Source organism: Aedes albopictus, unplaced genomic scaffold (assembly GCF_035046485.1).
Source record: "Aedes albopictus strain Foshan unplaced genomic scaffold, AalbF5 HiC_scaffold_168, whole genome shotgun sequence".
In the NCBI taxonomy this organism is placed as follows: Eukaryota; Metazoa; Arthropoda; class Insecta; order Diptera; family Culicidae; genus Aedes; species Aedes albopictus.
The window spans coordinates 11324-39295 of NW_026916945.1; the positions used below are offsets into that span (position 1 = coordinate 11324).

Below are 27972 nucleotides of genomic sequence, written 5' to 3' on the forward strand. Positions count from 1 at the left end.
TTGAGTTTGATAAAACCGATTTATTTTATCAAAACAAACGACAAATTGTTATCAGTTTGTAAAATGGTTCCACAATAATTTAAAGAGAAAAAATAATACACAGAAGTTTTTGTTTCCAGACAAGACTGTCCAATGCAGGGTTCTCACCAATACGTTTCGTTTACTTTAGCCATTTTAGACTGCTAGTTTTGTTTTCGATACCTTTTTTCAGTCACGCACACCATCTCAAAAGCTGTAAGGTTTGTATTGTTCAACATGTGTTTGGTGTTTGGCGCTGAATTGTAGTTTCTAATGGCACATGGTGGAAGTATGAATTTTTGCCTATGTAACTATCACTATAATCGTTTACCTCGTGTTTGCTCTGCATACCGACGATGTTATCGGTGTTTATCTGGGTTTGTGTAGTCGTGGTGGTGCAATGCCTATCGTTGTAGATGTGTGTATGTGTGGTTCGGAACGAAAGGAGGAGCGAAGGTCAGGACGAAACTAGGGAAAGTTGGCCAGGGAAAATATTCTCTGTTAATCGGTATATAACGGAATGTTCAACAAAAGTATACACACAGTTTTTTTTGAGAATTTTTCTAATCATTCGCCGAAAAATTTCTGTGTTTCTGAAATTGTGGCTGTTAAAAGTCTACAGTTCCATGTTAAATGAAATGTAAAGAAAAGAAAAAAAACTTAATAAATACAATTTCTGCTGCTTACGTTTCTCACTTTTCTTCTCGCTATAAGTACTTTGATACCTTACTACTAGTATAATTTGTTACAAAAAATCGTAAGTAGATGACTGTTGTAGTTTGGAAGGACTGGAAATCTTTTCTAGCAGCTTTTGGAAGAAGGCAGTCCCACCCAGGGGAGTTACCGCTTGGAAGCTTAAGTGCTGTTGGATGTTAAGTTTCACTACGAAGGAGGGCGAAATCTTTCAATTAGACTTGCTGGATTGGAGCATATCGATGCACCTTGGGTGTTTTGGGCGCCACGATGTCCTCAGTTAGTTTCTGGTAGACGATCGAGTTCTTGGAAGCCAAGAGCGCCTGTCGATAGCGTTCACCTCGTTTCCTCATCATAAAGGCCAAGATCTTGCTGATGGCCATGCAAATCACTACAACGCCCAGAGCGATAAGGAGGATTGGCATCCAAAGAGCACTGATCTGCAGCATGGTGTTTCTGTCCAGAATGACAACTTCCTCTTCCAAAGGATCATCCTTTCCAGTACCGGTCAAGATGGTTTGTCCGATAGTCTGCACTCCGTTGGCGACTTCGATGATTTCGTCTTCCTCATCATCATCGAGGTCATCTTCGTCGTACAGCTCGTTTGCATTGTCTCGACTGTCTACTACATCATCGTTCTTTTCAATGTTCTGCTCATCAGAGTAATCATCATCGTCTTCACTTTCATCTTCTTCAACATCATCGTCGTCTTCATTCAGCTCAGTGTCCTTGATGACCAAGGGTGAATCCGCGTTGTTCTTGCCAGTTTGGCAGATCTCCTGAGCAAATTGGCTCCATTCAAGCAGAGGTGCCGAATTGTCCGTGATGTAGGCGTTCAGCTCGGCGTGAGTTCGTTGTTCCTTGCTGGCATCTCCCAGCGATACCTTCTTGACTCCGAGCCACTTGATCAGGGATTTGAACGACGAGTCACACTTGAGCGAGTTGTTCTTGATGTCCAGGACACGCAGGCTGGTCAACGATTCCAGATCGGAAACGTACACGGTGGAGATTTCGTTGAACGAAGCATTCAGCAGCTTCAGGTTGGGAAGAACCTTGGCATTCTTGGCTTTTTCGTCGGACGTCTCCCAGACAGTGCGCAAGTCGCAGTCACTAACATCCAGGTGGTTCAGATATTGCAACGGCAGGAACAGTTTGGCTGATAGACGTGAAATCTGGTTTCCGGAGAGGTTGAGCTGAAAATACGAAGAAACATTAGATTGAGATATCAAGATATGAGTGCCGTTGCAATGGGATAAAGAAGAGAGACTTTTGGAGCAACAAAAGTACGGAAGATACCGGACATGAAGTAAACGACTACATTAGAGCCGCAGAGGACGGGAATAAATCAACGGCACATCATAATGTCCTAGAAATAATAGCACATAGGATTATATGACGCCTCTAAGCTTTTCGACGTTTTTCTCATAAAAACGCGTCTTAAGGATCGGGAAATTTTGGCCCCGGATCTTATGATCCAGCCCATGAATCAACTCACGCTAACGGAAGTTAAGGATATCATTCATTACCTCAAAAATATTTACGTATCTGGTAATAATGTTATCACAGCTGAACTTTTAAAATTGTCCACCTGGTGTAAACTTAATAGTAAGGGTCGAACAAACACCAGAAAAGTGAATGAAATCGGCAATTTGCATTCTACATTCCGCCTACAAAGTGCTATTTCTGATCATCTTTCGTCGTCTGTCACCTAAATCTAAAAATATCATGCCGGATTCTTCGAGGACCGGTAAAAAACGGATCAGATCTTCACCACACAGTGAATTGTCAACTTCAAGGCGACATATGGCAGTATCGATCGCATAGAGCTATGGAAAATTAGAGACGAAGACGGCTTTTCGGAAAGTTTACCAGACGGATCATCATAACCACGGTGGCCGGTGCACAAAGCTGTGAAAGTGTTTCGGTGCATTGTCCAGTTTCAAATATCGCTGGAGTTTACAACAAGTGACAGGCTCTCATGCCTACTTTTCAACATCCCTGAATGATGGAATATGTAATGGGACGAGCCGGTCTGTGTCTGATTTGCGTATTTATTGAATGAACATTAAGGCTTTTTACGGCATCATCAACATCGGCAGCCATGTGGGTATGTGGCTCAAAATTTCAAAGTGATAATTCTCGGCCACTAAAGCGAATAGTCGTAGGAAAAAGTATCATCATATTTGCTCACTCGCAGTGATTGCGATGATACTTTTTCTGCTGCGTGGCTGTAGAATTGACAGTTTTTTATCACTTCAAAAACGCGAGGCAAACAATCATTGAGAAGCGAAAAGTCAATGATTCGTATGAGAGCTTGGTGATGCATCATGACACCTTAATTTCTGCACATTAGTGGTCGGTCTAGTGGTGAATGCGCCCAAAACAAAGTGCATGCGGGTAGATGGAACAAAGCAAGTCGCAAGTAGAGTATTACGTTAGCCAGAGATGCCTTCAAGGTATTGGCGCAGTATCATATCATCCGAGGCCATAATGTCCCAGGACTTAATGGCGCATTTTCCAGGGCATAACGTCCGACCTTACAGATACGCCACAAAGTCCAATGAAAGAAGGCACATAAGATGTTATGACGCATCCAAACTTTCGGACATTATCTCGTAAAGTACAGATATATCCTTGAACAGAACTTTCTGGCTACTTAAGAGGCACACACTGAACTTAAAACTTCGCTCGGAAGTTCCAGCAAGAGTCATTGTTAGTCTCTTACGGCATGGTACACAAATTACTGAATGCTAAAGTTGCTCATTTCAGACTCCCTCCCTCCCCCTTGTAACGCATTTTGTATGAAAACTTTAAATCTTTTGAATGGATCGTAACGCTACTTTGTGTACCATACCTGCACTGCTTTAAAGTTGCTCTGATGAATAGGAACTCGAAGGTTATAACATAGAATGAAGTGTCCCAACACTTACCTTGTTCAAGTTCCTGTTCTGCAGGAAGGTCTCGTCGCTCAGCTCGGTAATCAGATTGTTGCTCAGGTCCAGCTCCATCAGTTTATCCAGCGGGCTCAGTACGGCCGGTCCAACGGTTTGCAGGTTGTTCCAGGCCAAGTTCAGTCGAGTTAGCTGTGGCATCGTCTTGAAGGTATTGTCTGCCAGTTCCGAGATGTCACAGTTGGACACATCCAGGAAATACGCATTGAACGTTCCGTACGAGCTTTGGAATCCTTCGGCCGGCAGCTGCTTCAGACGAGGATTGTCGTTCAGTTTGATGATATCTAGGTCCTTGTTGCCGATGAAGGTGAGGGACGAGATTTGTTCCAGATTGTTTTGGGACAGATCGATCTGGCGGAGGCTCTTCAGCGAAGTGAAAGCAATTTGGTTGATCTTCTTGATGCGATTGCCCTTCAGGATCAGATTAGTGAGACCTTCCATGCCCTTAAACATTTGACCGTTGACGTTGCGGATCTGGCAGTAGCTTAGGTCAAGCTTTTGCAGATCGGCTGTAACAAAGTCCAGATTGCTACTAATTAGGTTGTACTTCAGATGAAGGATTGCCAGCGATGTCTTATTGAAGATGTTTTTGGGCAACTCAGAGATGCTGTTCATAGATAGGTCAAGTTCTTCGATAGTTTCTACCTTGTCGAAAATGCCTTCTGGGAGAGTGCGCAACTTGTTTTCTGCCAAATTGATGTAGATAATGTTCTTCAGTTCATTAAAGGCCGTTGGCTGGAGATCCTGAAGGTTACACTTGGAGATATCGAGCTCTTCGATAGAAGGTGCCTTCAGCATGTACTCCGTGTAGGGAGTGTTATAGTTCACACTTTGCATTGCGCTAAGGTCGTTACCGGAAAGGGTCAGCAGACGCAGCTTGGTGTTGTTCGCAAAGGTATCTGGGTGGAGCATGTCGATACCGGAGTTGGTTAGATTGACCGAGTACAGATCGTCAAGGCCTGCGAACGCGGATGGGCTAATGTATTCGATCGTGCAGTTGCTGATCTTGATCGAGACTACGTGAGAAAGGCCGATTTGCTTGAAGAACTCCGAACTCAATACGATCGGGTATTTCGGACCAACATCCAGAACCTGCAGGTCCGTGATCGATGTCGAGAACTTTTGCGTGTCTAGATCCAAACGGCTGCAGGTTGCGACCAGGTAGGCATGCATGTTGCGCTCGCAAATGCAATCTCTTGGGCACAAGTGCACCTGCTCTTCTAGGTTGTAATCATCGTCATCATCCTCATCTTCTTCGTCGTAGTATTCTGCATAGTTTTGGTTCTGAAACGGTAAGTTAGTGATTAGTATTTGTGTAGCTACACGCAAAAAAATCCGTTCCGATATACGTGAACTGATAATCACGGCAACGGGAACTATGCATAGCAACGATAACAACAATAAGAAATGTACACCGTGAACTACATTTCACGTTTTCTAGAACGCCCATATTGACAGCTGGAACTAGTTCCAGTTCACGGTGTATATTTGCTTGTTCTCATATTTGCGTTTGTTTGTTCACGTTTATCAGAACGGTTTTCTGAGCGTGTACAGTACATATACTCTATTTAATTGTAAGCTTTGAGGAAATTTGCGACAGTAGGTAAAGCGATCATTAGTAAGTCAGACACCACGAGTTAGCGAACAAGATCCATAACCCAACCATTGTCCCACGTAGACCAAACACACGCAGAACACGACTTACAGCATTCTTGCTGTCAGTTTTCTTGCCATTGGCAGAGGCTGCTTCCTTTTGCTTCTGCTTCTTCTGGCTAAGAAGCTTGTTAACAGCGTCGATGTCGATCTTATCATCGGCGGTATCTTCGTCGTCGTACTCGTCCTTGTACATGTAATCCTCGTCGTCCTCATCGATTTCATCCAGGATTTCGTTATCACCTGCAGCAGGCTTGGCCGTGGAAGACTTCGGCGAAGGAGACGACTTGGGTTTACTGGTGGTTGGGGTAGCACTGGTGGAAGATGCTTTGGGAGCAGCTTCGGTGGACTTCTGTTTGGTAAAAGAAGGGTTATCGTTTACGAGATATTAGGTCATGAGGAAGTCAGTGGTCTAAAAGTTCTGTTAAGTGGAGTTGCGCGAAACAAGATGTGTGACTGTGTCAGTGTAGGTAGTTGATGGATGGGATGCTTTGGCTCACTTACAGCATGCTGAGCTAGAAGTTTTTTAATTGCAAGAGGATCGATCTTTTCATTTTCTAGCTCTTCACTGCTATCTTCATCATCGTCATTGTAATACTCATCATCGGGAGCAGCTGAACTGGTTGCAACCGGGGTCTTTGTAGTAGAAGTAGAACTCTCAGCAGGTTTTTGGGGAATGGTCACCTTTTTCTAAGGGCGGTACAAGGTATTTCAATCCGTGAGAATTTGGACATGAACAAACTGACAAGCTTTCGTGCAAGATGAAGAAGACACATCGAAGAATGAAGGGACACAATACATATGGATCAACATCGATCTAATAGGGAATACTAAACTTACAACTTCAGTTGTTTCAATATCATCTACCTCGGTTTCAACCTCATAAGGACGAGCTGGGGGAAGATCTGAGAGATCTTCAATCTGAGGTAGAACAATTTCTTCGTCCTTCAAATATCAGTGTTATGAAGTGCACGTATTCATACTTATGCTAGAAAAACTTACCACATCGTCGGTGAGCAGTTCTTCATCTTCATAGCTATCTTCATCGTCGAAACTGTCCTTCTCCTCGGCGTTTTCAATAGGCACAATTCCTGAAAATATTGGTATTTATCTGAGGTCTTACAGACATCTATTTTTCTTGTGCGTACCAACTGTCGTGGATTCCGCCTTCGGCTGCTTCTGCTGTTCAACCTTATCCAGTTTCTTTAGTATGGCCGCATGTTGGGCATACTTTGGATTCAGGTCGACAGCCGGCTTTTTTGGTAGAAGGGCATCCTTGGCTTCATCTTCGATGTCATTCTCCTTGGAGTCAACTTCGGGGTACATCTTGTTGAAACGTGGATCCTGGGCCATCGGAATGCTCGGCTTTTCCGCCAGCATCTTGTTGAACAGCGGATCCTGGGCCTTTGGTAGGGCGCTGCTACTGGCAGCGGCCTTATCGGTGGCGGCAGGATTCGCTAAACTCACGCTCGCCGCTAAAAGCGACAGCGTGAGCACCAGTATGCACTGGTAGCTCATCGCTTTGGACAGTCTGAAAAAAAAACGAAGAAAAACAAGTTTATAAAGTATACGACCAACTGCGTGATGGGATTTGCGGTGTGCGGCGCCAAATAGCTGAGATAGTCCAACCCACGACCCCATAAATCAAGCACCATAGTGAATGGACAAAGTGAACATTACAAAATACTTTTGCGATCGAACTTTTATTACCCATTAATGACGTTTTCGGAATACCAATTGGCAAATGACCATAAATATTCTTGATCACTGAACACTCACCGACGACGCCTTCCGGAAGTCTATGGAATCTAATCAAACTCGAGTTGAAATCTTCGTCGTCACAGTTGGTTCAACATTTGCAAGTCTCCGTCTCGATGGCAATGTAGGACTACTATTTGCCTAATTCAAGTTTTCGTATAATAATGCATGGTGATACGTCTGCAATAATGGTGTTAGGGTGCATAGGCATGCATAGGGTTTTCGAAAGGGGCACATTTGTGTTGGGATTTCCGTGTTTTTTGTCTTTTAGAAATCAGCTTTCATTCTCAAGTTTTGTGTTGCGCAGAACAGAAAATGTTCTTAAAAAAATCGCCAATTCGTCCCAGAAAATGAGGAAAATTCATGTCACTAGTTCCACAATACCGAATCTCTCCTCGCCGATTTTTTTGTACAGATTTCCGAAAGCGAATCTAGGCCCTTCCTTAGATACGCTTATCGCTTGATGAGCTAGATGTGATATTTTATGATACTTCCCATACTACCAAGAAACTACTTCTGATAAGATAAAATGTTATTTTCATGGTGTTGTGTTGAAGGTGATAAGACATACGCATACACGCATGAATTACGTTTCATTCATCGGAAATGCTTTGCGTATTATACCAACAAAACAGGGTCGTTGGGTTGAAAAATTCCTTGAAAGTGATTTACTGTTAGGGAATCGCGCTACTTGGGCGGTGGCTTCTATATTCGTCTGTTTTCCACTATAACTCAGTCAATCTTGAACCAATTAACACAATTCTTGGAATGCGGTGAGATAGGTATAGTATCTACCCGTGTACAAAATTTCAAGTCAATCGGTTCAAAATTGACCAAGTTACAGTGGAAAACAGACGAAAATAACAGACGAAGAAAACCACCGCCCAAGTAGCGCGATACCCTACCAAAAATCTCAATGATTTTGTTTTTATGAACTTGTTTTTATCAATGAATAGCCTATTTGACGCCCAAGTTCAACTTTATTATTTTTATTTTATATAGCATAGCAACAAATAGCCAACAATACATCTAAATCTTAAAACATCTTTCTCTGTACTCAAAGAACTAAGCCACCCGCATCGACATTCGAGTGATTTGACCGGCGCAAGTAAACCGCAACGATTATTATCGATACTATCACGTAGCATTCAGTCGGCATCATCACAGCCCTGTCATATTAGAGGCCAACGATGGGCAAAATCGATGATAGCTAGCTCTTAAACTCTTTGTTCCACCCACAGCAGCTAGAAAGGACGCGAAAGCTAACAAGCCAACAAACCCGGCTGCAAATCTTAGCCGCACCAGCAAATCTAGCTCATCAAATCTCACGTACTGACCGATAGCTGATCTAGCGGTGTCATTGTGGCTACCGTATAGATAACTTCTCGTTCATCGACACATCGTCGCGGCTTTCTGACGACGGAGACAATCGGCACATGCTCTATTTCACAACGATTCAATGTGGTTTTCGGGATTTACTCTTTGTTTTCGCGTGAGAGGTGGTTTGAGAGAATTGATGGAAAATTTTTAGACTAATTAATTCCAGGGAACTGTATTATAAGTGAACTGCATGATCTGGCTTTAGTTGCTAATTGGGCAATGATGCATCAAGACAATGTTTTACAACACGTTAATTCGTTATGTGTTTCAATTAGAACTCATGGACACATTAAGACTAACGTTATATAGCATGGAAAATAGTTGACGAATTGTTTGGTTCGACAAGGAATGAACAGAGATGTTAAAGGAGAAGTACTCAGCGCGGTTGCCCATGCTGCAGCATGGAACACGGCAGAACGTAAAGCGTAATCGGAAGAAGCATGACTACTTATCCCACGAAGAATTATAACGCTTGGAAGTGCAATGTGGATAAATGGAACTGCTATGTCATTTTCAAGAAACACGGAAGTTCTATCACAAGCTCAACATTTCTTGCGAAGCCATAGTATCGTGAGCCGAGATGTGCAGGTCGAAAGGAAGAAGGCATTCTAATGGATCAAATAGATGTGATTGAAAGGTGGAAGCAGTATTTCGATGAACACCTGAATGGTGAAGGGAATGTAAGTATGGACGATCAAAGCAGCGGATGAAATGATCACGTCAGTACGGCTTATGACAGGAATGAACCCAGTAAGGCAGCTGGTAAGGATGGTAATATTGCAGCAAAATGGACTTAGATCTTTAGTCTGGTTTCAATAAGTCCATGAGACATGGACCATGCTCGAAGAGCTCTTGCAAGCTCCTGGAGTATTCGCGCGACGAGGGCTAAGGACGATCTACAGCGATGTACATGAGAAAGGTATGAAGCAGCTAAGGATGAACCACGAGCTCGTTTATCATCCGCCATAAGGTTACCAAGGCCGGAAGATTGCGGAAGAATGCTGAATAGTAACCTTGTAATTGCTAAGTGTGTGTTCCAAAGTCATCCTGAATGCACAAGACCATGTAGAGTACAGCGGGCTCCGCTTTTTTTTTTAAATCTGTATTAACGAGTTATTAAGCCCCAGTCTTGTTACTTTCCGGATCCTCGGTTTTAGTTCTCATATGGAGAACATGGGTTTTACCAAATAAATAAATGAATCTGCAGCTGTTACAGTACCTGTTTTCGCTATAAACTGTAACATCAACCAGTCATTCGAAGCATTTCAAAATACTTGTCCAAAATCTGTATAACTACCCTTTAAATGAAAGCTACATTTCTATACTGATGACTGTGTTTTTTTAAAGCTACACTTAGTAATATTATTCATCCATATTCCCTGAGTTACACTAAAAATCAATTGTCGTTAGTCAACTATGAGTTTCAGAATATTTTGAAGTACTCAAAACAATTATCACACGCAGGCGAGTGCACTTCGTCAGCACAAAGATGGGTGCCGAAGTGATTTCTCATTTGATTTTGCTGGAAGTTCACAGATGTCTGATATACACAAGAACTTACAAATAAACTTTTGGAAGCAATTGCATTACTTATATCAACAGACTTTTGTAGTGGTTGAACTTGTTTGTGTTCTTTATCAAAAATTCAGCACTTTTTCCATCAGCAGCTATTCAGTGCTGTAACAAGATACAAAATAAATATTTCCAATTTTTTTAAATGCCAGTTAGTGCTCCTGGTATTATGGATGAATGCTCAATATATTGTATCCCATATAAGACATGTTCAAAAATTGAATTTCTGCCAGATTTTCTCAAAATTGGACCTCTGTGGCGCCGAGGTCATCAAATCCGTACCAGTACAAAAACATATGGTTTTGATGACTGAAGCTCATAAAAAGCCAGACTTTTGTTGTATTCCAGATGAAGAGCATTTCTAATGAAAAATTAATGTTTAACTGTTATTGATCTATGACTTTAGATGACAACTTATACATCAGCTAGTTTTGTTTTATTGGAATAAAAAGTTTTGAATCGATAGTTCTTTGTTTGTTTATCAATCAGTGTGTCTGCTATTTTACGAGAATAGGTTTTCCTGATCTCAAGGTTTTCGAAAAAGGAGCATTCTTGGCGAATCTTTTGAAACAATTTATAACCAACGTTATGGTGGAAATCCTGAAATAAAATCTGTAGTTAATACCAAAAGATCGTTCGAGAGAATTGAGAGATATTCTACAGAAATTTATTTTATGAAGATACAAATACTAGTGGAATTCACTGATTAAATCACCAATAAACTTTAATTCTGATCGAGATATTTATAAAAAGGAAGCACTTGAAAAATAATAGTCTGGAAATTCAGTGAAATTTTAGCAAGTTAAGATTTCGAAAGCTTCAACAATTACTTCAAGTATTCTGCAAAAAAATCCACAACAAAATCTACCAAGAAACCTTTTAATAACTGTATCCGCAACTCCCCTCAAAACGAGTGCTCCAACTGGAAATCAAAGAGAAATTTTACAACCGAAGTCTACGTATTTTAAGGATAATTCTATCTGAATTTTAACAAAAAAAAAAAAAAATCGATTCCACATAAACTTTACAAATAACTGATTCAGGAATCTCGTGAACTCCGTTAGACTCAACCATAATGAATGAAACAAGTCCTGCATGTAAAAAAAATCACTAGAGTTTTTTCGAGCTTTTTTACGTGGAATTTTCTAAGAATGCAATCATAAAAATCTTCAGGACGTCTTACCTGTATCTTTTTTTAGGAATATCTGAATTTTCACGACATACTGTGTCAGAAAACCAATCTGATTGGTTTCTCACGATACATACAGTCTACAAAACCAATGACTGTTTTTACGAGATTCTATTAAATGTGACTTCAAAACTCATCCAAATGTTTCTTCAAAATTTCCGGTAAGCTTTTTTTTTATAATTTCCATGAAAACAGCTTTCAGTATCACCAAGAAAGTCCAAAAAAGAATTATGGGGAGAACTCTAATTTGAAAATGTTCATTATTTTTTACTGATTGTGTTGAGCCTCATGTCCAAATATTTAATGTAAGTGCATTTGAAAACGATTTCCGCAAAATCCGCGCCGAAATTAGCAAAAACGCGCGAAACGCAAAAACCGCGCTACGTGTAACAGCCCTGGAATTTAGGTAATGCAAAATTTTGTTACCCTGTGGTGCCGGGAATGGGTTAAAAAACCCTATTGGTCATTTCGAACGTGGGTTGCTACTTTTGCAGAAGCCTTTTTTCGGCTATTCGATCAAATTTGATAAATTGTTTGTTTTCCACCTGAATTTACCACCCCAAAATGGGAAAAGCTGTGCAAAATTTTTACAACTTTCTTAAATTTTTAATTATTTAATTTTATAGTTTAATAACTCCCAATAACCTGAAAGTATGCAATTTCCATACTAAAAGTGTGATTGTTTCCGAAAATTATAATTTTATGCATACATTTGAATATGTATAGAACTTTTTGATGACGAAATCGGGTTTAACGAGTACTTGGTAGCTTGAAACATTCATTCGAATATTCATTAGATGTGCGATACTGCTACGGTAACAAAAGTTTGAAAGTGTATTTGAAGTTCACCTAGCTAACACACAGTTTCCCATATGCATGTTATTGCCACAGAGAACAGACATCTAGATTCTAGAACAAATTTTATCTCGAAAGATGTGTCAGAACTCAAATGGTTTCAGCGTTGACGATACTAGTGCCACCATACAGCAAGTTGCTACAATCAGTGGTGAGTATATACATAGGGTGGGGCGGGGCAAGATGGGTCACCTAAGGATGGATCACCATAACTTTGTAAATGCAAATCGTATTGGTTTGTATTCGTTCGCTACTCTTTAATACACTAGTTAGCTATGCTAAAAGTCGATAAAAAGTTTATTAAATACAAAATATGATGTTAAACAAGCAGTTTTAAAAAGTGATCGATTTTGCGCCGTGAAAAAAGTGCGGGGCAAGATGGGTCACCTTTTAAGTAATTCATATTTTCTCAACGTAAAACGTCAAAATATAAGATTTGTTTTGCATTCATATATGCTCTATATCTATACTGAGTAAACAAGAGCTACTAGTAAACATTTTATAAATTTATTTGGAATATAAAAAAACTTTACGATTTGAGTGGTCCTAAGGCGACTTTAAAATCGATGTTTTCACTAAAAAATTATCATAATTTTATGTTTTTTTAAATTCTTAATCACTCAACCTAATTTACAGCTCTATTGTCCACTAGGGCACTACGTGAGCGATTTCATTTGACAGCTGCATATAAATTGTGTACAGCGCCTAGATGTATATTCTATTCTACTTTATCGAACTGGAGAACTTTCATTTTTATACTCTATACATGGTAGAATGTTGAGCACAAGGATGATGGATGGCCGTTCTTCCTTTCCAGTCCGATTGGGAGTCCATTATGAGTAGCAGTTCGCCGATATCCAGGTATCCGGGTCCGTTTGAGCCACGGGGCTTAGAAGAGGGTCAGTGTCAGCCGCTCTCGGGGGAAGAGTAATTGACGAGAAATTGCAAGTGCCGGGGCTGGGAATCAAACCCATGACCATCCGCATATGAAGCGAACGTATGACCAACTACGCCACGGGCCCCGACTAATAATTTTATGTTATAATGTTGAGCGTTCATTCCGCTTGATTGAAGTTATTTATAAGATAGTCTTGTAATAAAAAATAAATAACTTTTGAATGCTCCAAAAATACGTTCAAAATTGAAGGTGACCCATCTTGCCCCGCGGCCGTTTATTTGGAGATTATATGGAATGTATCGTGGGGTCTCCAGTTAGCCTAGTGGTTAAGGCTATGGATCGCCAATCCGGAGACGGCGGGTTCGATTCCCGTTCCGGTCGGGAAAACTTTCTCGACTCCCTGGGCATAGTGTATCATTGTACTTGCCTCACAATATACAAATTCATGCAATGGCAGGCAAAGAAAGCCCTTCAATTAATAACTGTGGAAGTGCTCAAAGAACACTAAGTTGAAGCGAGGCAGGCCAAGTCCCAGTGAGGACGTCGAGCCATAAAGAAGAAGAAAGAAGAAGAAGATGGAATGTATCGTATAAGAAAAATGGCTAAAAACCATTTTATTTTTTATTTCCAATGGGAGTGAATAATTTTTCAATCAATGCCCCAAACTTTTGTATATTCATGATGGTCATCTAACAAAATTATTAACATAATCAAAACATGAGTAATGCGCCCGAAAATGGCACTGACCCATCTTGCCCCGCCCCACCCTATCTAGATAAGTTTCAACGGAATGGGAACTTTGCGATAGCACCGGCGCCACGAAATTGCCACTTGTGTTGCCATTTCAAATGACCGTTAAATTCCTTACACAGTTTCGGAACTGGACTTGGATGTCTGTTCTCTGTGTTATTGCCTTCTTAGCTTCCAGTAAATTCAATCATAGCAGGAGATCATGTTATGTAATTCTACATACTTAACAAATACAGTTAATGTCACGGCTTGAAAAAGCGCATATAACCGGTGCGATGTTTAGGATGACCAGTTCAGTGGTCGAATTTTTTCGTAATGAACATACCGTCAAGGCACCATTCACCGTGGATCTAAGAGGATTCGGGGCAAATAAGGGCTGTCATTTGACACCAGTCTTATAAACATTGTCGGTGCCGCTTTTAATTGCCTTCATTATAGGTTAAAATTAAAGCAATATCCACAGAAGTAGAAAAATTTTCACAAATTTTGGTGATATAGTACAATTAGTAAAAGGCAGTAGGGTCGCCTAATTCCGTGGTAGGTCACCATCCACCGTGGTAGTAGGGACCCATTCACCGTGTATGAGAAATTTTATTCTACTTTGTTTAAAAATGATCAAAACAACCCAGCCAAGGGAATTTTCTTCGTTTAAATTCATTTCAAGTAATAACTTGCAAGATTTTATTCGAAAAACGAATGTTTAAATTTTCGATTTTTTCTAGATATATGGGACAATATGGGGCACGGTGAATGGAGACCATTGAATTTTAGGGTACCCATTTACCGTGCCTTTTTGTTTCAATTAAAAAGTACGAGTAATCGTACTTTCTTGTTAAACTTACTTCGGTAATGCAAAATACATACCTGATATGTGAATTTAATTGCTTCTTGGTGGAATAAAAACGTTACTACATTTAGTTTATCGCTTTAATTACCTTAGCGCAGTTTTCGTTTTTTCACTATGAATGCAGTGAACGAGCAGAAACCCGCTTCATGTAAACAAACTTTAGTGTCAAAATGATACTTTTAAATGTTTCTAATGAGCGTTTTGACATGGTAACAATACATTAGTGTTGCATTGGTGAAATTGAAGGGAAATTGTCATATCATTCAATCATAATATGGAAATAATGAAAAAATATTCGAAGGCACACGGTGAATGGAACCCCCACGGTGAATGGCGCCTTGACGGTATTTTGACTTCCTTGAGCATAGACTATCATCGTATCTGCCACAGAATATATAAATGCAAAAAAATATCATTGGCAAAGACAATTCTCAGTTAATAACTGTGAAAGTACAGAGAGAATACTAAGCTGAGAAACAGGTACTGTCCCAATGGAAACGTTACACAAAAACAAATACTAACCTTTGAAAGAGCAGTACATACTAAAAAGAATGCCTTTGTTAACTTTCTTGAGATTTCTTGCATACCAAGAGAATGACAATAATTTTCTCAACATCCCTTGTCTGAACAGCTGTACAGTAGGGATTAATGAATGAAATTATGTCACTAGTATCTGGCACGGCGGCATGGTAGACAGACTTGTTTTGTTTCAGAACAACTAACTTCCTGAACGAATATCGCCATTATGAATGAAATGACCACTTCGAAAGTAACTTAGTGTCTTATATAGGTTGCTGATATCAGCAATCGACAGCGACGGCGACGACGACAACGAAAGACATCAGAAACTCTCAACAATTTGATCCCCAGTGTATAGGGTAATAAACACCTGCCCCAGCTGTGAATCCCACTTGAGAGCAACAGCTGCAACTGATCGAAACCGTCCGTCCTTAGTGTAGGTACCGACACCAATCGGGCCCGCATGAATCCCCAAACTCTTTTCGTTCGTTTACTTCGTAAGCAGTTGGCGGCACTTGTGGAGGCTATTGCACTTGTCAGCAATTTTCCAGATCGCTGAGGGCACCCGGAAAGAAAGGATGCACCCAACTCAACGAAAACACTGCCCATCTGTTCTTTTTTTGTTGTTGTTCGAGATATGTATGTCTCATCGTTTGAGAATTATACCCCATGTTTGGTATCCTGTTTTGCTGGGTAATTATGGAGCTCATATTTGCGGCTGTGTTTTTGGTCTCATTAACATAATTTCACCATTATTCAAGCCTGTTGTCTTGGCCATGTGTTGACTAGGAAAAGCTTGAGACGTGTAGGTAGACGTCACACAACCTTTATTCAGCAAGATCTATTTTGAAGTAATTTGTCATTAAGGAAGTGGTCTTAGAAGGGATGCATTTCAATTACTGCATCATTACCATTATCAAGGCTATTTTTCACCGATTTGTGTATCAACAACATTTCTGACGTTCTTCTTCACTTTGACTAATAATAATCTGCCATCACATGCTGTTTCCATATAATATTTTTTTTTTTAGTTTTTATTTTTGTTTATTTTAACTTAGATGCTAATTCTACACTCATTCATTATATGGTTTTAACGCTTTAATCATGGTCAATGGATACCTAATTAGTATTAAAGACACACAAATTATTCCCAGCCAAAAGTGAGTGGACAGCGAGCAGATGATCTTTTGTTCCGAATTTCGGATCCCCATTCAGAAGAATGCCGCGATTACTGATTCAGATTCACTCATGGCTAATAATTGGTCTTTATGAGACTCCACCGCAGCGCTTCCATGGGTGGGGTAGATGCCACCGCACCATTCAGATTCCCACCCACGGAAATATGTTTGTGAAACGTCCCGAAAATGATCATCTGACAATACTGGGCGAAACTATTTTAATGACTCAATTAACGGTAGTGGTAGCAAACAAACGAGAATCATTGGCGTATGGCATTCGAACGCATAAATCTTCTCGCAAATGAGACGGCTGCAACAAGCACACTATATCGCGGCTGTCTGCTGTTCAGCGCTCCTCGTCGCGTCGCCACCACTGGCACTGATATGCTCTCTTGGTGAACCAGACTCGCTTGGATGCATGTTTGGGTTCAACGCCATTCGAATAAAGTTAATTAATTTTGATAGACATACATCTTCCTATATGTTTGGCGTATAATTTTAAAGCATCCGAATCTTCAATCACGACTCTGGAAATCTGGTTAAATAAAGACTGCGTTTTATCTTCTTGGTGATGTTCGTTTATGATTTATATGAAAATCAAGTGAAGCATTCACATATGGATGTGTTATTAGGTCACCGTTGCCACACGCAGTGTGAATCCTAATTAGTTCAGCTGATATAAATTCTCCGCGGCTTTCGCCGATAGCTGTCGTTCAAGTTCACCACAGACTATAAAATCTGCTGAAAAGAGCACCGAGAGCAATGCGAAGAGTTTGTTGTTTCTTCGTTCGAAGGAAACGGTCAAAATCCGTGAAGCACAATCCATCTTAATAAAGCTCTCGAGGATCAGCAAATCAGAAGCCTTCCGTCCAGTCTCTACCTTCTCTGTAACTGCATTTCGACCATACCCCAGAGCTTGAACTTTCTTCACTGCGTGGCATGATTGCACCTTCAGCCGATATGTAGTCAATAATAGTCCCACCCGGATTAGTCAATTATAAATAATTATGAAGAAATTCGTTTGGGCAGTTGAACTAGAATTCATTTTTTAACTGAATTTCGTTTCCTTTGGTGTGGAGGTGGATTGGTCTTACGAAATTCCACTCGAAATTATTACGACTTCAAACAGCTTAAGCCTAGTGTTGTGGTGGTTTTGTCTTCTGGTGAAACTGGCAACACTGATATGCGCTTTATGCATTGGCAGTAGAGTCGACTGATGAATAGCAATCAGTATAGTTGAAAGTGTTGGTGGTTCTTCGGAATGGTGAATTAATACTAGAATGCAAGTTAATTTAAGATTAAAATAACCTGGATTTAATAAAAAAATATATAAATTTCCAGCATTGAAGCTGACTACATAAGTGGCTGCTTTCAATAACTATTTCAATCACCCTGAAACTGCCTCAACCCAACACCAAAGTTCTCAATCCTTAAGGACAAGGTATTTGAAGTACATAGCTCAAAATTTCTAGAGCACCGTTTTTTAGAACCGTTGAACGGATTTGTATGAAAATGCATCACGCTAATTGTTCAGTGATTGTCGACAGCGTGATGCATTTTAATCCAAATCCGTTCGACGGTTCTAAAAAACGGTGCTCTAGAAGTTTTTAGCAATGTACTCCAAATACCTTGTCCTTAAGAGGGTGCCGGTAAAGTAACATATCTCCAGGTTCCCTGATGTTTGTTCCATTTTATTTTGAACCCGTTGATAAGGCTCCTTAGAGAAAAGTCTTTAAGGGGGCATCCATTTAGTATGCCACGCTAAAAATGAGAATTTTCAAACTCCCTCTTACCCTTCGTACGGGTTTTTCCTATACCTAGTACATTGCTTGTCACACTTTTCAGAACCCCCCCCCCTCCCCCTCTAAGCGTGACGTACCTTATGGATGCCCTCTAAATCGGGTGAAGTTAAAATGACAGATGACGGGCAAAAGGATGGGCAATAAATAAATCATTCGTCAGCAACTGATCACTAAAATAAATCAAACGGCCGCAATGGAATGAACAGATAGCGCCACCGTAACCTTGTGTGTTTGACAGAACTCCACCCAGGGCCGGATTTACAAATGTGGGGGCCCGGGGCCACAGTGTTGTGGGGGCCCTTTATATAGAGGATATATTTTGCCCAATAACATGGAAAAAATCTAAAAAATAATAAGTATTTCAACAAATATGTTTTTGAAAATATTAATGTCGTTGTGGAAGGATTTGAAACAAGAAGCAAAGCTAGAAAAAATGTTGATATCCAATAAATTTACTCATAACAGATTTAAAGTTCTAGCGTGAAAACAATAATAAAAGAAATTTTATGTAAAGTAACCCGAGTAGGTGGAAAAATCTGATGAATAGCATTTCAGTTATTATTGACTGAATTACTGAAGAGCAAAAACAGTTATTGGTTTGATCAGAAATAATACCAAATCTAATATGGTGAACTACTCAATAAAAGCTCGTTAAGATATTACAAGATTAAAACAATAGCAGACAAGATTTGTCACTTTTTTTTCTAGAAAAAAAAACGTCAGCATCCAACATTGAACCTACGACCTTAGGATTCACAGGTGGCGATGCTTACCACTCAACTTTGGCTCGCTGTTGTAAATTACATGGGAATAAGAGCATGCGGTTCTTCATTTGCACAGCTCAGAAAGGGGCACATGGCATTTCATCAATATTGAGCGCCATCTCTATGGGTGTATGTGTTCCATTTCGTGCTGAAGAGCTAAATTTGTACTTATGTAGAAATTTTCAGCTATTTCGACAAGAACAAAAACTGATATCATACCACTTTGAGCTATTCGTGCGATATTCATTGGATTTTTGAATAATTCATCAAAATCACATCGAGCTATGACAGCAAAAGATGTTCGATTTGAGATATGATTTAGATATTCTCATCTAAGTTTGTTGCGCAATCGGTGGTGTCCAAAAATAATTCCTAGTGGAACCCTGCTGCAATCTCTGGAGAAGATGCTGGTCGATCATAAAGAATAAACACTTCAAAAACTTGTTCTAACGCGAGTGAAAGGGAAGATTCTGGTGACAATAAAAAACGCTGAAGAAATTTTAGAGGAAATCAACGATAAGTTCTTGATGGAATTCCTGAATTAATTTCCTATTAAATTTCTTAGAAATCTAAAATGAAGCTTGGAAAATTGTTTAGCCAATTTCTATACAAGTTTTAACTGACACTTTCTCAATTAATTTTGTCAGGAGTTCGCCATGGATTCATTGTTATTTCAGTAAGCAAATCTCCCAATTCAACAACTTTAAAATTTCCTTTAAAAACATGTTTCAACAGTTTTGGTGTTCTTTGATTTGAGTAAGTTGTAAGCTATCTAAATTAAACCAAACTACTTCTAAATTTCTAAAATAATCCTTTGATTCATTCAAGAACTTTATAGACAATTCTTCAAATTTAGCAAAAACTTTCTGACTCTGCAATTTATAAAGTTTTGGATTTGCTCTAGAATTCAGTTGAAGATTTGCTTCAGGATATCCGGTGATTTTGCTTAGGCAATTGCACAAAAAAGTGTTATAAGTTTTGGAGGCAAATTAAAAATTTTATAAATAGATGGGCAAATAGTTGCAGTCTTTCTCAAAAGAAACATATCACATAAATCTTGTCAGTAAACAGTATTTTGTAGTTCTCATGACTAAAAATCAAACCATGAGAAGTTTCTTGCACTACTTTTTTTCTTGTTTCACATTTTTTTTTCGTAGAATGAAATTTTGTGGGGGCCCCTAAAATGTGGTGACTCGGGGCCCTGGCCGACCTGCCCCTCTTCCTAAATCCTGCACTGACTTCACTAATGCCTCAATGCTAAAGCCCATATGGCACAAATTTCCCCATGATGGCACAAATTTCCCAAATGAAGGAGAACGTGCCTCTGGAGCCGACCTACTGATACCATATACGGTGGCGCCTTGATTTACAAGTGGTGAACTCTAGAAAAGTTCGCTTCATTGGTCCATTCGCATGACCGCACATCCGACTATCCGTTGTTTTTCAAAGAATGTTGATCATCTGTGCTAAAAAATCTGTGTTATACATAATTATGAAAACAGCCGTTTTGATCGCTTCCTTGCTCTATCACGATATGGACAATTGATTTATTCACACTCGAGCCAAACTAGCGAACGATCAGCAACAAACACAATGCCAAGCGAGTAGCGCATCGCATCACACTGGCGATGGGATTGGGTGGTTCGTTCGTTTGTTACTTTCTCAACTCTCATTAGCAAAGAAGAGTGCATATGGGCATAATCGGATATCTTTGATATGGGTGAAATAAGGTAGACGTATGTACGAACTCCTGAAAGGGGGTGGATTCTTTGAAGGGACTATGTATTTCCACACAGTGTGCTTTTTGCTATTTCGACAATGGTACATGTTCCTATAGAACAAGATGTAGTCGTCCTTTTGGATTGGAAAACTCAATACACATTCAGTTATCCCGCAAAAAAAGGATCGTTGAAGAGAAGTCGATAATATCCGTTAGACCCTAATGAAAAATCTTCGATTTTTAAACGCGTATAACAACATTCGATTAGTTAAGATAATCTTCCACATTTTTTTTTAAATTTGCTCGACACAAAAATTTAAAGCCAGAACCTCCCTCCCTCCATTTAGAAAGTCTATGAGTTTCATGGACGGCCTCAAGATTTTCTATATAGGGGAACATACATATTTTTGGCCGTTTTGTTCACTCCGTCGTGTTTTTTTTAAACCTATTGAAATCAAAATTGACCTCAAATCTTTCCCAAACAAGTTGAATCAAGTTTCAGACAATTTGGCCGACAAAAACCCATGACGAAGAGAACAAACCTGCCGATAATACCCTTTGTTACCATATTCTGCTGCTTCCATTTTTTTTTTCATTCCATAAACGATAAATAAAAAATGGTAGCCAAGAAAATTTCATTTGATAAAATAAAGAATATTTCACTTGGAAATATATTCATCTTTTCTAGTTTGTCTTCTTTCTGGCCAACTAGCACAGTTCGGCGCCAGTCGTGTTTTACGTCGGCGGATCTAGGAGGTAAGCCTTAAATTCCGACGCCCAGCCAGCCACTACACCTGGGACCCTACATATCGAACCCGTAGGGTTGGGACCGACGGCTTTACTTCCTATCCGAGGGAAGACGTGATCACGGATTTTATGTCTCAGAAAATCCCATCGGTGTCGACGGGAATTGAACCCCGACCGACTGGGAGTGAGAGGCAACCACGCTTACCACTATACCACCAACGCCGAACTAGCTTGTCTTCAGGAAACAACAATTAAAGCCAAAATTGGATAAACAAAAGGCATATTGTACCACCAAATCAGGAGAGTGCCAATAATCACCCCAAAAAACTGTGCAAACATTTCCAAATTTCATAGCACCCAATCAGATCGATACTGCCAATTATTGACCAAAAACGAATCACACACTCATCACTTATTTGGGGTTCGGCGCTCAAGTGAGGTTCCCGTCTCCGTCTTCTATTTGCATGCCATCTACCTAGCACCGAATCCCGGTAACCTAGCACCTCCGCAGCTTCGTTGTTTCCATAATTCATCAGAGCAAATAACCACTTCAGCTATAAGAGTAAGTAAAATTTACATAAAAATGCGGCAACACATTTCAATATGGTTGCTATAAAATAAACCGCATTGACTGAGGTTTCAACAAACACATTGCCGGTTGTCTCTCCGTCGTCGTCAGTCGGAGTCTTACCCAGCCCAGAGTTTTGCCAGAGTAGCACACTCAGCGAAAAAAACTAGCGAAATTCATCGAAATACCTTATGAAAATTTGCTATAACTAATTCTTATGGATGCCATAAGAACACCTTATGAAAATTGATCGTGCTTGCTATGACAAATTTCATAAGATAGACTTATGAAAAGAACAAAAAAATCTTAAAGTGATGCAGACTGGATTCGATCCACGAACGTCGGGATCACCGAGCCCGTGTTTTATCCACGCGACTACCGAAGCTTGAGTATACCATGTTGCTAAACATGAATAAAAGCCATGCTGTAAGACGATTTTACGTCATAGAGTGACCTTATGAAATTCATCCGAATCATTATGAATTATTTAAAGGCCGTTTCATAAGTTGGGCCTTATGGAAATCTTAAGGTTATTTGGCTGAGTGTAGGTATTGTACATTAAATCACTGCACTCCCGTCGGACGATGACTGAGCGGCCAATCTCAGCTCCATTGCTCGCACAGTCTCGATCAGAAATCCGCCGTACTAGGTGGTGTGGCGTACAAGATCTTCACCCATCAACGGCAACGCAAATGATGCGAGACAAAATCTTTCGCGCCTCTTGACTCGAGTGCGGAACCTTGCTGCGATGCGATGCGATGGCTTGTGGTGCGATATTAATGATGGCATTGCCTTCATAGTGCCATTAGATATACGTTCGGTACAAGCGCAGTGCAATTAGTAAAGGGCAATTCCGAATCAAAGGTGCAGTGGATGGCGTTCTAGCACAGACAAACAGACGTATCACTTGGAACAAATTGTGTTAAAAACCATCGTCACGAAAACATAATCGCCCAATGCTAACCAGGCTGTGTTACGCAAACCACTCAGTAGATGGCAGAAGTGAGCAAACGTCAAACAGGAGAAAAAACGATGCGAGCGCCGTGACCGAGCGATTTGCGAACTACAAAATATTTGAACTAGCCGTTAAAAAGGGTAGCGATGAGAAGTGCGTAGAGTGAGACGTCTGTTTATCTGTGGTTCTAGGCTATAGGGCTCTGCATGAAATTGTCTCCATCTTTCTCACTCTTACACAAACTTTGTAAACAGCAAGGCCAAGAAACGTCATAATCCCGTTCAAAATCAAAACAATGCAGTGCCCTATACACGCTATGTCTGAACCAGCAGATTATAAAAATTGCATGTACATCGGGTTTCTTTCCATAAAACATCAGTATTCAAGCTATATTTTCATTTGCAGAAGGTTTCAAAATATTCTATCGGGGAAACTTTGATTTTTACATCTTTTTGACCGTTTTTCATACAAATTTGCTTGAAATCCTCATTTTCGGTCAATTTCCCTCCCATACAAAATGTATGGAAAAATTTTCACCGATAGAATATTTTAAAACCTTCTGCAAATGAAAATATAGCTTGAATACTGATGTTTTATGGAAAGAAACCCGATGTACATTCAATTTTTATAATCTGCTGGTTCAGACATAGCGTGCTATAGTGTCTGAAATTCCTAGACTACCTTGCTATCAGTCTAACTTTTATGAGCTTGAAGAATCAACACATACGTAAAGTTTTAAATATTGGACGCTATCCAACAACATACATTGAAGTTTAGGTCCTTTTCTAACTCGGGTAGCTATAACAACCATTTCAAAAAAAACCGCATTGATATGCATGAAAATGGAAATCACAATAACCAGTAATTTATATCGAACCAAATATCTGTGCAGCCCTTCTCTGGTTGAAGCGCTGATGTTGGTGATCCATTGTTTTCTTAGCTCACTGACTTTGGTGGTTATCATCTTCGTCAAATACATGGTTTGAATTTTAATGATCACTGACTGGTGCATTATTGTTGACTGTGGCCGTCGCGCACGATGACGCGATTAGTGTGTAGTTGAGTGGTGGAGTTGATGATTGGTTATTACGCTTTGTGGTGATCTGTGTGCCGATGTGAACAGCTGTGTGCTTGGGTGCATTCGGCCTCAAGTCAACGAATTTAACGACAAGTAAATAATATCCGCAAACATCTATTTAATGAAGGTAGGGTTTGTGTTCCATCAGTAATCTCGCGCTCCCAATTTCATCCTATTCGAAAACAAGCGATTACGGCACCGATTGATTCCGTTCTTTTTGTTTTCATGCGTGCTCACTCCTAACAAAAAATACAAAAATAAGAAACAAAACAAACAGTGCTTCATTCCTTTGTTTTTCGTAGGATGAAAATACCAACCAATACCCTATTAGATATTAAGTAGTTCCAACAAAAATGGTTAGGTAGCTAAAGGATTATCGTTTTTAAATAAATATTCGAGGGCAACTCTAAGTCAAATTTTTAAGATTGACCTACCCTTAAAAAGTTGTTGAATTTCGTGCCCAACAGATGAATAAGTACGTCAATCGTACCCGTTATTTTGCAAGAAGCAGGGTTTCGTATATTTGATTCATTTCACTCATATATGCTTCTCGTTGCTGAAGCGAGTCAAGAAAGTTCCGGAAAGATCCTAAACGAATCACGTAACCCCACCGCCAGAGTGATGCGATGCGCCATTCGCTTGTCATTGTTATCCGTTGCGACAACTGTTTGGCGTTCACTATAGCGTGGCTTCCATTGCGAACAAAAATGCAGGATAGTAGTACAGTCGAATCCCTTCCCGAGCAAAGTCTGATAGCAAATTGAAAACTAATTTTGATGTTGTGATATTGCAAATTTTGATAACTCAGGTTGTTGTCGTTTTGGTCGTTTTAACGGTTAAAACATCAAAAATGAGAGCAGAAAAATGTTCCTGTGACAGCAAATTGAAAACCATTCCTGCTATCGATGATAGCAAATTGATAACTGTTTTTGTTATCAGCGCAAGAAAAATAAAAAAATCGTTAAATGTCGAGTTTTTCGGTTGATATCAAATCCTAAATGCAATAATACAATTGCACTAATGATATATCCCTAGAATTAGTTCACATAGTTTATTGAAAGATTTAAAAACTATTGTAACACTAAATATTTACATTAATTCAAAATGACAGCAAACCGAAAGCAAAATTTTAAATCAAATTTAGTAAAGATAAAATGATATCAAAATGTGATATCAATTTGTTGCTGAATACAAATCATGTTTTCGATTTGCTGTAATTTTGTTGTTGGACTTTGCTCGGGTTACTAAACGAATTCCTATTAAACGGACTTCTATTAAGCGGACTCCTACTAGACAGGGGTGAGCGTTATAGTAGGGCAGCACAATATTTGTGCCGTGTAACTTATAAAACGATCCATGAAAAATTGTCAAATGATCCATTAATAACTTTTCAATACCGTCGATGGGGGTGACAATGGGTCTGGGGGGTGAGATTGGGTCAAAATGGAGAAACATACAATTTGAAATAACTCGTCAACTATCGCTAATTTATATTGAAAACTTTATATTATTTCAAAGAGGAGATGTTTTTAAACGTCATGATGCAGAATAAGATGTTTAGCAATAATCGTGTTTTGTTAAATTTGTGGCTAAACTTATGTGATGAAACTACTAGTAAATCACTCTGAAAAATTTCTCCTTCGCCATGTTCCACACAAGCACCTAACCATAAATTTTCTTATAAGTAGTTAGCTGTAGGTATTACCTGGTTGATGCAAAGAAAAAAGTGGACTGTCAATGCACTTTTTATTTATAAATTCAATATTTTCGACCCTATGTCTACATATTAAGAATGGGGGTGAGATTGGGTCAAGCAAGTTATCGACTGCACATAACCTTAATTAAAAATTCAACTTGTTATCCAGTTCCCAATTGACTTTAAAGTGATGCCATGTTTACCGTATCTTCATAAAAGCACTTTTTTTTTCGAAAATATGTCGAAGAAGCGTCAAGCGTTTAGTGCCTAAAATCATTTATAAAAATGCACCCATGCGTTTGGACAGCTCCTCTAATCATCATCTAGCCTTTAGTGTACTGCATATTCGTTTAAATGTTATTGCGAGAGAGGGTCTAATGTGAAATGTTGTATAACATAATATTTGAACGACCCTCTATCTTGAGCAGCCAATGATCATGTACACAAGAGTTTATAACGGAGGACTTGGTTAAACATTTCTTATGCAGTATACTAAAAATATCATTTTTTTTTCAATCAATCTTTCAATGCGTCCTTCCCTCATTGTAATCTTCCTCCCTCCTCTCTTGGAGGTTGAAACTTTAAATGAGGATGATTATGGTGGCTAAAAATGGCGATACAACATACAAACGTTATTTTATCAAATTTCAACCATTTTTTCGGTTGTATTAGCCCTTTAAGGTGGATTTATCATCTTTTAAAATTACCTAAATTATTATTCGTCATGGTTACATTGTATTTTAAATAGATTTACTAGATATGATCAATAAAATTAACTTATATTCTTAGATAGGTGACTTCGAATACTTTGACCCATTCTCACCCCCTCTAAGGGGTGAGATTGGGTCAATTTTCAATCATTTGTAGTTTAGTAAGTAATTCATATAATGTGATACTTTCTTCCTAACCTTTTATTACCATATAGAAGAGTATACATACCAAATAAAAAGTTATTCCGACTTCAATTGCATTTGTTATTTAACAAACAATCTTTGAGTATCCTTTTTCGACCCATTCTCACCCCCAACGACGGTATTCCATAGAAGCATACCAGAAAACCATAAATCAGTAATTTGGATAAATGAAACAATGTCAAATGCTCCTTTTTAGTAAAATTTAGTGATAAAAATTGCAGAATTTCATAATCTGCTCCTTGAAATGGTTGTAACGATCCTTAGTAGAATGATTCATAAAAATGGAGGCAATCTCTAAAAAAAAAATCGGAAATGATTCATAGAAAATATGAAAAAGATCCACAAAATATGAAAAATGATCCAAAGCAAACAGGTGAACGATCCATAAAAAAATTGAAAATGATCCATAAATTTTTAGAAACAATTAGGTTTTTAAATTAAGAAAAATGTATCATTTTTTTGATTTTATACGAAAGAGTACCTTTTTCTGAGCCACTATGATTTTTTTCAGATTTTTTGAACTTTATTTTGGTACCTAAAATCAATTTCAAAGAGATTTTTTGAAATCACCTTTTGACAGCTGAGCAACTGTTTGACAGCTCCACCCAGTAAAAAATGCGACAAGGGGTGTTTCGACAAATCGCTCACATACAAACTTCAAATAGATTTTTAAATAGGTTCCCGGGCACCAAAATTCATGAAAATTTGGATTTCGGCTCAGTTTCGCATGCAGATTCAGAATATGGAATTATCTCTACACCGCTAAAGAAGTCAATTCATAAAATTTTAGAAATGATCAATACAACATAGGAAATGATCGATAAAATTTAGAGAATGATCCACCATGATCCACACACTGTTGGTAAATTTTATGAAAAAGCCGTCCTTGGATTTATTTGATCCATATTTTTATGAAATATCATTTCCCCAATTTTATGCATCTTTTCAAAAAAAAAAAAAAAAAAATACATGGTCGTTCCCAAAATTTTATGGATCATTTCTTATATTTTATTGATCGTTTTCCAATTTTAAACTGCTCCTTGAAATGGTTGTAACAATCCTAAGTAGAAGATTCATAAAAATAGAAGCGATTCCTAAAAAAAATCGGAAATGTTTCGTAAAAAATATGAAAACGATCCAGAAAAAAAATGGAAAATGATCAAAAAAAAACAGAAGAACGATTCATGAAATATTGAAAATGGTCTATAAAATTTTAGGAACAATCCATAAATTTTTAGAAATGATCAATACAACATAGGATATGATCCATAAAATTTAAGGAATGATCCACCACGATCCTCACACTATTGGTAAATTTTATGAAAAAGTCGTGTATGGATTTATTTGATCCATATTTTTATGAAATATCATTTCCCCAGTTTTATGGATCTTTAAAATAAAAATATGGTCGTTCCCAAAATTGTATGGATCATTTCTTATATTTTATTGATCGTTTTCCAATTTTCT

At 38.9% G+C, this 27972-nt stretch overlaps 1 protein-coding gene across 4 annotated transcripts; it reads right to left on the reverse strand.

Moving 5' to 3' along the window:
- LOC109424268 (protein artichoke) lies at positions 1-7229 on the reverse strand. 4 transcript variants are annotated; one of them, XM_019699354.3, is made up of 8 exons: positions 7095-7229; positions 6464-6846; positions 6318-6406; positions 6156-6260; positions 5820-6005; positions 5368-5667; positions 3642-4946; positions 1-1904 (listed from the first exon to the last, which is right to left on the reverse strand). In XM_019699354.3, the coding sequence occupies exons 2-8, from the start codon at positions 6831-6833 to the stop codon at positions 927-929; spliced, it is 3333 nt and encodes a 1110-aa protein (XP_019554899.3). In that variant the 5' UTR covers positions 6834-6846; positions 7095-7229; the 3' UTR covers positions 1-926. The 4 variants fall into 4 exon arrangements, with proteins under 4 accessions (XP_019554899.3, XP_062699338.1, XP_062699339.1 ...); XM_062843354.1 differs by lacking the exon at positions 6156-6260; XM_062843355.1 differs by lacking the exons at positions 5820-6005; positions 6156-6260.
- Between the last annotated feature and the right edge of the window lie 20743 nt (positions 7230-27972).